The 13,003-nt window shown below is 31.7% G+C and overlaps 1 protein-coding gene across 1 annotated transcript; it reads right to left on the bottom strand.

The window, feature by feature from the left end:
- Positions 1-3,514: 3,514 nt before the first annotated feature.
- On the bottom strand, positions 3,515-11,970 carry LOC148609362 (uncharacterized; the record flags this gene model as incomplete). The annotated part of the gene is made up of 6 exons (XM_088541295.1): positions 3,515-4,019; positions 4,980-5,106; positions 6,009-6,130; positions 6,446-6,602; positions 10,803-10,869; positions 11,899-11,970. Coding segments are annotated over 6 exons (891 nt in total), but the record flags the coding sequence as incomplete, so codon positions are not given.
- Between the last annotated feature and the right edge of the window lie 1,033 nt (positions 11,971-13,003).

The following is a 13,003-nucleotide window of genomic DNA, read 5'->3' on the forward strand; positions in this document are numbered from 1 at the left end:
ATAAATGTTCGATTAGAGAAAGTAATTAATCGATGAGTGCTCGAAACATAATCTCTTTCTAATCGATGGTCAATTTGATCGATCGGTTTTTCCATAAATAAAAAAATTGAATACTATTTGATTTACCTTAATCTTAGCAGAACAATAAAAATATATCGATTACAGTTTGTACATTTGAAGTGACCAAAGTCCTTTCCATGGGAATATCCTTGTACTGATTGTGACGGTGGTACAATTATTTAAAATATTTAAATTGATTTCGATTCATTATGTAGATTATTGCAGTTAGTTTTTCAATATTATCATTTAAATGGAGGGAGGGGTTGACAAAAGCTTTTATTTCATTTGAGTTAAAATTGATCTTTCTGGGAGGAAGACAGTTTGTATCGTCATTGTTATCGAATTTACTTACGATTGATTACGATTGAATATAGGACAAGTTAAGAGGTCTGTAATCCATGCATTGCATACCATTTCGTTAGGTCCTTACGTCTCCGAACACAAACAAACAATGCCAAATAATAGATATCAAGGTCTCATTATGTTTTAGATGTTGTCAACTTAAATTTCTGTTCCCATGTCTTCTGTTGCATGTTATCCTATCTTATGGCAAAGAACCTTAATTGTAAGAAAACATCAAATTTATATTTATCACAGATAGGGCTAATTAAGGAACATATACATGTAGCTTCTACATTTACAGACACCTAATTAAATGCATCAGCATCGTTATAGTATCCCTTTTTCATTCATGGTACACTCCTTCTAAGATCTCAGGATTTATAAACAACAGTGCGACTGTATTGATATCTCTTACTTTCACTTAATGATGTTTTTGTAATTAAACCTTTTTTGTTATTTTATAGCACTATTATATTGTCCACTTTTCATTTGACACTCAATGTTACTGATTTAGTAATGTGTGAAAAAATTTAATCAACATAATTACCCATTAAACTTCCCTCGTCACTGAAATGGCCCGAGAAAATTTGCTTTGATTGGCATCATGTCGATTTCTTTGGTCGACTTGAATCCAACGAATTATGGGAAATCCGTATCACCCGATGTAATCAAGTGCACCGCGTGTAATCTACTTCAAGTAACATGAAAACGTCACTTTATCGGGAACATGGTAGAATAAGTGTAATTGACTTTTTCGTAGCCATGACGGGGTAATTGTAAATTGGATCAATTTTCTAGAATTAAATTGAATTTGCTGAATGAAATTTTGTTTTAATGTAGAGATTGTTATTGGATTAGTTAGCAATGGAATGTATTTGACTTATTTGTATTTCCTTTGTCAGAAGGTCATGTCTAAAGTTGTATGTTAAAAATTGGTTTCGGAACAATATATCTAGTGTTTATTTTATTTTTGAAAATTATGATAGGGATTAATAAATAATTCGAATGATTTTAAAAACACTGAAATTACAAAACCATGTGTTCCCAGCAAAATAAATTGATAATACAATTATAATCATGACGTTAATACATTAGTATAACATCTAAGAGAAAAACGTGAATTACATACATACTTTTGATTTCTGGTGTGTTTCCGGTGGCATGTTCAGCCCAAGAGAGAAAATTGGGTTATCTAAAGGAGCATTGTAGTCGTGATAGAAAATGACACTCCATATGTATAATGAACTTCACTATAAAGTTTAGTCTCTTCATGCAGACGAATTAACTTTTTACTCGACTACTTGGGTTTTTGCTGATGCTGAAGACGATGTAACAATATCTAAGAAACAAACGAGGGCAAATCTTATACAACACAATTCTATTAAAATGGTTGAAAGATATGTGTGGATGACCTATGTTACTACCAACTTATTGTAATATAAATAGTTAAAAACTCATTGACTCATTTAAGGAAGATCATACATTGGGGAAGTCGTATCGAAAACAATAGCCGTGCGCAATGGAAAATAACTCGTTCTGGTATATATAGCTTTGCTCGTATCATGTATCATATTTTAAATTTATCCGGAATTAGTGGAAATTTATTCTGATAAATATAGATCAATTTCATTTTTATAGAAAATTGTCTTTTGTATTCCATACAAAAATATCATCAGTGATATTGAATCTTTAGGTCACATTTAAGGTGTATGAAATATAAACAATATTCCATAGTTAGAAATATTATTTTATAGCATAAAAATGACTTTCTATATCAGTTTCAAAGATGTCACCAAACAGTTCTTTCATTTTGTCCTTGCGAGTTGAACAATGATTATACTGGAGGAGTCCTCCATTACGATTTGAATATTCTCGCCAGTTCCAGCTGTAGTTTGTTTTATATGTTGGAATATTTTGCAAGAAGTCTATTTTATACTGCAATTTCGTTTCCTGTGAAAAGAGTACCTGCTCAGACTAACAAATGTCCAATTAATTTTGTTCCTTTGTTTTGTTTTGTTTTGTGTTTGTTTTTTTTTATCACAGATGAAGAGTACGTGTGATTGTCAAATTAGTGTAATATTACGCAGCAGAAAGAGGAACAAATTTGGTGAAACGCAACAAATGCAACAAGAACACCATCGTATACCCTTTATAAAGATCTGAAATACTTACCGAGATCACCAAAAGGTCTTCAATAAGTGTAACACACCATTAAGTAAACTCTGAAAGGCCCTGGCAACAAAAGTAATCAAATCCATAGTAACAATAAAACCTCTGTTTATCTTTATTTATTTTATTTAGGTGTATTGACTGACTCAGGTATAAATAAAACTGACAACTTTCAAAACTGGAGAGTAACACCTTTTCTACAATCAAGTCGTATAAGGAACTCAAAATGAATAATTCCTACAAAGACATCTGTACTATATGCTAATTCTGTGTTACTTCGAATTGTTGAAAGTGGCGTTCTCTTTTTCCATATACCTCTGATGTAATAGACCTAGCCTCACTCCTACCTTAAAATGTCTTTCATAAACTAACGTGAAGTCAATCAGTGGCCACTCTATGGCTTAATCTTGTGCATGAGTAGTCAAGGGAACCAAGATACAAGCGGTAATAAAAAAAACGTAGTCCTAGATAAAAATACTAAATAGGGAAAACAGACATACAACAAAGCACATAAAAAAGACAGCAAAAAAAAAAAACACGTAAAAAAACAAATGTAAGAGAACAATCCGAACTCCACTTGGAGCACGCACTAGGGAACAGCGTCGTCTGCTAGACAAATGGTGAAAGAAAAACAATGAAACAGTGAACAAATCAGTTATCATGGTGCAGATGGGTACACCATAACGAGCAAAAAGTCAATGATGACACCATAAAACTTATATACTGTCATAATTCATGGTGCATTAATTGTCGATAAATTTTACGCATATCGATAAATTATATTATGTACATATCCACAATCCCATGGGAAATTACATATTAAGTATATCTTTTTTTTTTTTTTTTTTTTGGGGGGGGGGGGTATAGTTGATTATTTTTTTTTTTAGTTTTTATTTTTGATATTTACAGATAATCTAATTACAGTAATCAACAATTTTATTTTATCAAAAATATAATTAACACTGAAATTTCAACAATTGTATATTACATTGTAGAACAATTATGAAAAAATGGAATAAAGGCTTATAAGCAATCACACAATAAAATTTAAATAACCCATTGATGCTTACTTCGTATTCAAGAAACAAACACAGTCAACAGGTCAAATAAGTGACATGTTCTTGATGAAAAATGACACAATCAATCCAACAAATATTGTTAATAATCTAAAATGTTCAACTACTGCAACATTTATTGGCTTGAAAGTCCTATTTATTGGAGTGGTGGTTTTTGTCGTGCGTATTTCTGAAGTCACTGTTGTGGTAGATGTCGTTGTTGTTATTAGCTTTATGACATCATTTGGATGACGTATCGAACACGAAAATCCAGTTGTGGAAAGTAACATCGATAAGGATTCGTTAACTATATTAAAATACAGATTTGCTGCCTCTAAAGAGCACATAACAGCTGTCACTGTAAATGAGCAGCTCACATATTCAGTGGTGACTCTGAAATGATAATATATTTATAAGAAAATAAAGTTCGAGCCTTCAGATCAGGGCGTCATTGCACAAGTTACTCGTAAACTTATACACGTTAGACTAATCCTTGACAAAACAATTTGACTTACGTGCAAGTAAGTCTTATGTGAGCTTTGTGAAACCGGTGCCCAGGTCTAACATATTTAACGTTATTTTACTACATATGCCGATCGATAAGGGCATAAGTGAAAAATTTTTACACTTTTTCATGTAGTATGTATTTGTTCCTTTCGATACATCGTTGTTTTTCTTTTTTTTTATTATTTTAGGAAAATTAGAAGTCGCTTATCTATAACAAGGCATTTGATCTTTCATTGCAAAAAAAAATTGTGATTATAGTAAGTTGTTTCTTTTGTTAATTGCATGTGTTTTATGGGTCATTTTCAGTAATTTACATGACTTTTGTAATTAAGTCACCGCCCACGAAGTATTTTTTATTATTTTTACAATTATTATTGCTTTTATTATCCTTTTTTATCATCATTATTTTTCATCATCTGCCGTCTCTCTATCGATGAACTTTTTCGGACTCAAAAACTAAAAATCCGATTTTGACGAAATTTTGCACACATACATGTATGCGGTACCATCTGAAGTTGCGACTTAAGTTTTCAAAAATCCGAAAAAGGTGGCCAACATGAAGGTGCCTGGCAACTTGCAAATTGGTACATTGGTAGAGATTGGCATGTTGAATAAGATTGAGAAAAGAAATGGTAACGATAGGTTGCCATGCTTTGCCTCTTACAGGTACACGTGTAACACGTGCCCGTATTATTGTATTTACAATAATGGCCACAATACAAAAATACCTTAAACGTTTGTTATCATAACAATTTTAAGGAAACCAATACATGTACATTCACCTTCATTTTCCGGATTGTTCTCGTATGCTATTTTTAGCTTAATGTGCAGTTGTTTACCACTTACGTGCACATGTGTAGTTTGTAGTGAGTATCATCTGGTTCCTGCGTCTTTAGTTTCTCATCTCTCTGTTTTTGACAGGTTTGGTATATGTTTTTTAATCGTTGGAAGCATAATCGGTGTTTTACGTAATCTGTAAAAAGTAAAGAAAAGAACAATCACGAAAGGCATGTAAATACTGGTTTAGTACTGGTTATTACTCCAAATGTAGTCCACTGGAATTGAAGTGACCTATTATTTTTAATGCTGGTAATTTTTTTATGGTATTTCTTTCTTTATTATGTGCTGAGCTAGCTTTTAGTAACTGCGACGTTCTTTAAGTGGATATCCAATTGTGTCAAAATGGTGTATGTTACTGTATTCCATAAAGACTTATTGATTAAATTTTATGATGTGTTTGTTGTTTCGGTTCATTTAAGGGTGATTAAGACCTTGTCAAACTAGTTTTACCCCATCGCAGATTGCATGCGCCTGCCCACAATCAGGAGATGTGGGTCGTTTATCTTTGTGTCGTTCTATTACTTTTACTTTTTAGTTTAATTTTGAAGAAGTGGTAGCATTTTTTACGATTGGTTTCCTTACATCTTTTGTCGGGATCTTTTAGAGCTTATTTAAACTTGTTGAACTGCTGAAAGAATTTATTATTTTGTATTTATGTTATACGCTTGTAGATTTATTATGTTTCACTAAGTAAGTTCCTTTTTTTTCTATTATGACTGCATTAACAGTTTAAGAAGATTGATAAATTGACAGAATGATACACAAAAAACAAGTGTAATAAAACAAAAACAAAGAAAAAAAATTAAAAAATTAAAAAAATAAAAACGCCCGCCCCTGATAGTTCTAACTGTAAAATGTAAAATCTTATGCCAGTTCAATACAACATTCATTAGGTACATCCTTTTCTGAAAAAAATAAGGCTTCAAGTCTTCGAACTGATTGTCGTATTAAAATAATATTCACATTTTGAAAAACTGGTCTGTACAGTGTAAATAATTTTCTTTTCAGAATTCGTATGTAATTATAAACACAAACCTGATAACAAATTATTACAAACTGGAGTAAAGGCACTATCTAAAATGTGGAATTCTGTCAAACTCTGTTTGTCACAGTTAGAAAAATATGGAACTGAGCAATTTTTGTACTCCTTGAAAAGACTAAAATGATAAACAAAAACTACTATTAATACAAGTTATCGGTTACCATAGTGCAATGAGAAAACAGTAATTGTTACACAAAGAAAAACACAATATGAAGGCATCTTCAATGTCCAACATTATAACCAACCGAAAACTTTGAAGAGGAGACGACGGACTATGACTAACATACATGCAAGTTTCTCCTTATAATTGAACTGAAAAAAAAGTCATTGAAACTATAGTTAAGCACCTAAAATATACTCGTTCAAAGTCATCATTATATCATCATATGTCTTGTTGAAACAACGTTATATTTCTTATAAATTCACTCACTTGCATATATCGCTGAGAGTAGTTTCGTTGTAATCTGGAACAAATCCTCCGATAGGATACAAAATTTCGTCATAGTTCTTAAGTTTAGTAAGCGGTTGTGAACAGGCTGTGTTGTGAGCTTCTGAGCACTGTGACATCACATGTTTCACCAATGAGACTAAACGAAAATGTAGATATTGAGACGTTTTATACAATTCATTTGAAAAATTGCACAATGGAATTTGTCGTTTGAGTTTGTAAAAATATTTCGGAGAAGAAATACATGTACCCACAAAAAAAATACCGTTGTGCTGTTGTGCAGATTTTAAAGCGGTAGTTACGCTTTAAAATGTTGTGTGTGTGTGTGTGTTTGTGTTTGTGTTATTAATTTATGTCTTGTTTTGTATTATGATAGTACCTGTGTAATATTTACTTGACAACTCCAAAACTAACTTTAGAACAAAATAGTGTCATCAGATTAAAGCCAAATGAAATCGCATACTGTGACTGACACTCATTATAAAGGATTAAGCTAGGAACTGAAATCGGCACTTCAGATGTGCCACCATAGTTTCCACTTGCTCTGACTGAAGATAATAGAGTGTCAAAAATAATTCCACACATCACTTTCAATTTCCTTTCTTTCGTGAAGGTAATTGGAGTTACCATGATAACTAAGAATGCCAGAAACTACATTGGTAAGCTGTTTATGGTGTATGATCCCCAATGATTATCTTTCTACAATGGGAGATGAGTTTTGACTGACAGCACGGTATGGAGTTTTGAATCAATAAGTGTTGTTCTTAAAACCATTTTCGGATAGGCTAATTAAAGGTCTACAGAAATTGGCATGCATTAGTTCTTTCTTTGAATTCAAGGGCGTAATTTATAAAAAAAAAAAAAAAAAAAGTTACATTTAATCTGACCAATAACTTTCGGAATTCAAGTCCAATACCTACATGCATCAAAGAGCCGCTTTAGGAATTTAAGATTTCATTTACAGTAAAAGCCGTGTTGTAGTATTACATCTCACGGCACCATCGTAGATGTAATGTCTAGAAACGTTCAATTAGAGACAGAAGTATTCAAATTGGAACTGGCTGATTTATTTGAACGTGTCAATTTTGAAGCAAAAAGTCACTTCAAACGGAAATACAGTGAAAACACTTTTGTCATCTTTATTTCCGGAATGGCTTCGATTTATTTGACCAGCTAAGTTTACGTGAGAATTTCTCTTAAACCATTTATTAAGATCATTTTAATTACTTTATTAGTGACATAATGTCTTGGTTTAGAAGCACTGAGAACCATAATCCATAATACCACTTAAGGTCCTCATTTTAAGTAAACTTCTTCAGTCTTACTTGCCATCAATAGTAATAGTGCGTTTATGACATGAATGCGGTAAATAAGGGTCGAGTTTCGTTGTCAGCAAATTAAAGTATATGGGGTCTGAAATTTGAAAAAAAATCGTGAACTTCACTTTAATATCTCATTGCTAAAACTCGATATAATTATAAATCGTATATACGCATCCTCTCGCCAACCATTGAAAGCGACGCCAAAGAAAAAAAACATGTTTTATATATTAAAGTCCCAATTAAACATCTGCATGCTGTTTGATCAAATACAAAGTCTGAATACTAATAAGATAAAGTATGTATAGATGTATTATGAATGATCTTATGTACAAGACATCTGGAAATTAGAAACCTTATTGAAATGATAAGATTTAAAGATCGGTCATATTAACATGAACAGATTATAATTTAAAAAAAAAAGCCGGTATTTTTAAATTACTAATCCGTCATTCAGTACATATGATGAGTTTTTGATTGTTTATTAGAAGATAACGTTATACCATTTGATATAATTATTTTGTATTCTTTTAGTATCTTTTGTCTTTCGTCATTGATATTACTGTTAGTATACTTGTCTTATACATCTGTATTCTCATATAACAGATACTAATGACGATTATAATTTACAAAGTTTTAAGTTTGCAACCTGCATAACTTCATACAACTACAATTATTTGAAGACAGTTTAGACTGATCATTGTATTAAACATTTATACAGCTATTTTCTTAAGTAAAAACTTTCATGGCTATTTAGTCCATTCGGTGTAAATTCGTTTTGCAGTCTAATCAATAGTAACTTTTTTCGGGCAAATAGTTCTTAAAGATTGCCTAATTAAGTCGTGCCTTTACTTGCATTATCTAATTTCTCAGTTTGAGGAAAACAATATAACATCTCTAGTAATGTTTGCTAAGTCATACGTATTGAATACGCATCCAATTGTGCATCAGTATTTACTTATAGTGCAGCGTTGACAAGAAATATTTTGGTTGGAATGAAACTTCATTCATTCCACTGTAGAATGTGCTACAGATGTGCACTATCGAAAACCTGTCTTTAATACGAGCCGAAAAATTTGCGTGATGGTTAAGTTGGAATGAATTTTCAAACGAACCTTCATCACCTCCGAACTCGTTTGCTGAATTGAATTGGATTCTCATTCGATCTGCATTATACATGTATTAGTGATAAGGCATCATTGTACATATAAATAGTGTAGATACATGATTTGACATATTGCATGAACCTTTAGGAAAAGTTTTTATTTATATTTTGTTTTGTTTGTTTGTTTGTTTCTATTTGTTTGATTGTGGATTTTTCATTATGTCTGTACGTGGAGCAAATGTAAATTTCAAGTTACGATACATGTGTAGTTGTAATTTGGTGGACAGTGACATTGGTGCCTCTGTTAAAAAACTCCCATCATCCCCAGCTTTTTTATTTTGTCTTGAGTAAGGATTGAATAGCATTTATAAAACAACGTTAAAATAAGTTATATTTCGACGTCACAAGACAACTTATTAACGTACAGAAATTAATTACTGTAAGACCAATACAATATCGTCAACATGTTTGAATTTTGATTCTTACCAATGTACTACGATATCTAACCTTTCTGGGGATAATGTCATCTTCAAAGGAACACCGAAACAATAACGGTCTAATCTGAAACAGTATCTATTCAACCGTTTAAGGAAGAGAACGAATTTAGGAAATTTCTGTATTTCTTTAAATCGAGCAGAGATGTCACAGAACTTGTGATCAGAGCACGTTTTTCGAATTTATGTACACTTCAAATATGAAGTACGAAACGAAAATAACTAGCGCTAAGCAACCTTTTAAGTGAAAAGAAAACTATTATTGGGAAGTCCACACTATGTGAGTGTATTATTAATTCATTTTTTACAACAGCCAGGAGGTGTGGTCGACATGATGTCACGGTTATCTACACCTTCAGTTCCCATATTTTGTAAGTGATTAATTTTTACCAATTTCTCAATTATTACATTTTTAAAATTGATAGTTGTGTATTGAATATGTATTAATGCAAACTTTTCAATACGACTGACGAGAACTTGAATTATTCCTAGCGGCTTGTCTTTATGAATGTAACATTTCACCTCCGTCCAATTCTAATTTTATAATGAGATTACGATCTTTCAGTTTTTACATTATGTAAATTTGATTAACTTTTCTTGGTCGAATAGGTAAATTTGTTTATAGTATATAATGCGGTTTTATCATACATAATGATGTTTTCCTAAAGCTAAGTCGGTGTTTTCAATAGAAATTAACAAAATCTCCGACTGCAAACAATTTAAAGCTAAAGTTGAGGGTATTTACCTTTTAAACATTCAATTTATTTACTTTACGTGTAAAGTGGTGTCGTGACTAGATGTTAATACTCGTTTTGCTTCATCTGTTTTGCATATTTCAGACATAAAAATTTAGTGCATTGCTTTCATTTTTCAACAACTTTAGTTAAATGTTATGACGCCTTTCATAATAAAGAAGAATGTTGTAAGTTTAGAAACCGTGGACATATGAATTAAAATAAAGAAGAATGTTGTAAGATGAGAAACCGTAGACACATGAATTCAAACCCTTTGATGTTGATGCTGAAGGTTTTGTAGAATTTAGGAAAGTGTTTGGTTTGATTTAAAATTCACATTAAATGTACTAGAATTAATGGATTAAAAACTTTCAAGGTTTGATTCTGACAGTATTCCTTTGAATCCAAATACGGGGGTTTTATGGGGGTGTGTCGTAACTGTAGAATGTGATTTTAGGAGGTACATTTACACGTATATTTATAATGTTTTGGTTCAGGGTTTAAACACGTTCCGTTTGAATTGTGGGTTCAATCGAAAAGTTTTCGTGAATTCAGGGTTCGGTTCAAAATATAATTTGTGAGTTTGGGGTTCGATTTAATCATTGTTTCCCGGAGAGTTAATAAAAGATACAAATTAGATAAATATTTAAACCCCACCATAGGAAGAGGCTTGGTATTATATGATACCTGGCAAAAATGTTGCGCATCCTTCTGTCCGTCGCCGACGGTTACCAGATGATAACTGGGAAAGGGTCTATAAAAATAACAGTTGTTTAGTGCTATAAAATACAAGTTAAGTTTTCAGCGAATCCAAAATGCAGTTTTTAAGTAAAGCCCTTTTAAACATTTTGCCACCTCCTTTTTTCTCCATTACGTGGCGGGGTATCACTTGATGTCCCATTAATGCCTTTTTTATCTTTTTAACCTTAAAAACAATAACTGCTAGAAAATGCTTTAAAACATATAAAAGATATATCTGATTGTTTTTTTTTTCAAATCATGCATAGAAAGAAAGAATGGGCTGCTTCCCGGTCGAATTTTTGGTCTGCTCGGAATTTTTTTTAAAAAAGTCAATGAGTAAAAGTTCTTTTGCAATTTGAGTGATTAGGAACATTTTCTTTTAGTCTTTCTTTCCTGTTTTTATTTTGTTTTATTGAAATCTATAAATATTCAGGTTATAGAAATTGTTCTGTAACAGAAAATTTAAACAGAGGAAACAAATTCATTGGCATTTCAAATGTATATGAAAAGCGGGTTTAGATCAGCGTGTTAAATAAATGAAGCAAATGATAAGTAACACGTGATAATTTTGCCGTTTATATCCATTTATAGAAGAAAACCTTTTTCATATCATTTTTACTCTATGATTGAAAAAAAAATAATCGCATTTCGCTTCAAGGAATCATATTTCATACTTGATTATTTAAAGACCGTATTTATACACCTTTAATTACTGGATTGCAGGTTAACATCAAGACAAAATCAATATAGTTCTTGTCGATGAGAAAGTAAATTTCAGATCTCATGGGAATTATATCATTGCTTTATAATTCACCTGAAGCACTATTTTATGCAGAAGAGACTTAATGTTGGTGTTTATTGATCAAATGTATAATGTTATGATAGAAGAATCGACGAATGATTTGTTTACCATATCCTAGCGTGAATGAATATTTTATACCCTAATTATCTTTAAATGAGACAGTACAGAATAAATACTTCACTTTTTAAACAAAAAAAAAATCGATTATGACAAAAATAGCGACACGGTAGGTTTACATACCTGACAGTATGAGTATACGTTGGATGATACACGTATTTCCCATATTTTCAGTGAATTTCTGTTATTATCATTTTATGATCCATGTTCACATTCAGTGGGTCTCTGAGTTCTCTCCAGGCTTTAAATCATTATAATATCTCGACATATACAATTTCTATTTACATACTTTATACTTGATGTTTAGGCTACGGTCGAAGGATTTTGAATTAGACTATTTTTGTATCAGTCATTTTACCTTATTCATATGCAGGACAACACTTCATCAAAAATTAGGTACATAGTTATTCACTCTTACGATAAAATCCCGTATCAAAACCGGAATTACTTCTTAAGACGGACGGAAATTGATGTTGTAATTAGTTTTTGCTTCAAAAGTTGTGCATAATGGCGGGGAACTAATTTGTACAAACAACAATGTAATGTCCTTTCAGAAAGATGTTTCGTTTTTATAAAGCTCTTTGATAAAGTCGAGAACAACATTTTTCTCACTTTTATTGAATAACTGGAATAATTCAAACTTTGATATGTTTACATAAAGGATGGATGACGTTAATCATGGATTTCTGATTATTTCACTTCCCTCCAGAGTTTATTTCTAACTGAATAAAGAGCAAGATTTATGGTTAGAAAAATGGGTTTCCAATTGATGTTATCATTTTTAATATCTGCGAATATTTTCCTCTCGCGCAGCTCTAGGCAGATTAATCTCCAGGGAGTACAGGAATTAGTTTCTATAATTACTCTTTCGCTTATTCACTTTGAAAAGCAGTGGGTTATTCCTGAACCTATTAGCTATAATCAATTTGAATTTACTTTAGAATGACAAAAACAATTGAAGTAAGCTTTTGTCACTTCAGTCGATCACAGAAAAATTGTGTACTCATGCTAATATTCCTTGATCGAGAAATTCAGATAGACAATAAAGGTCAAAATGGATCCCGTAGTATACTATTTCGACAGGCGGTCCAAACCCAGGATTTGCTATATAATGCTGCATTGGTATGTGTATATACAGATGTAGTGATAAATTAAGTTCTTTTCCCGGCTAATGGGTGTTCTGATTACATATACTGGTATAATTGATACCCCTCCCCCCCCAAAAAAA

The sequence above is a fragment of the Perna viridis genome, chromosome 8 (assembly GCF_037379345.1).
Source record: "Perna viridis isolate PV_CMFRI_1.1 ecotype Kerala chromosome 8, ASM3737934v1, whole genome shotgun sequence".
Classification (NCBI taxonomy): domain Eukaryota; kingdom Metazoa; phylum Mollusca; class Bivalvia; order Mytilida; family Mytilidae; genus Perna; species Perna viridis.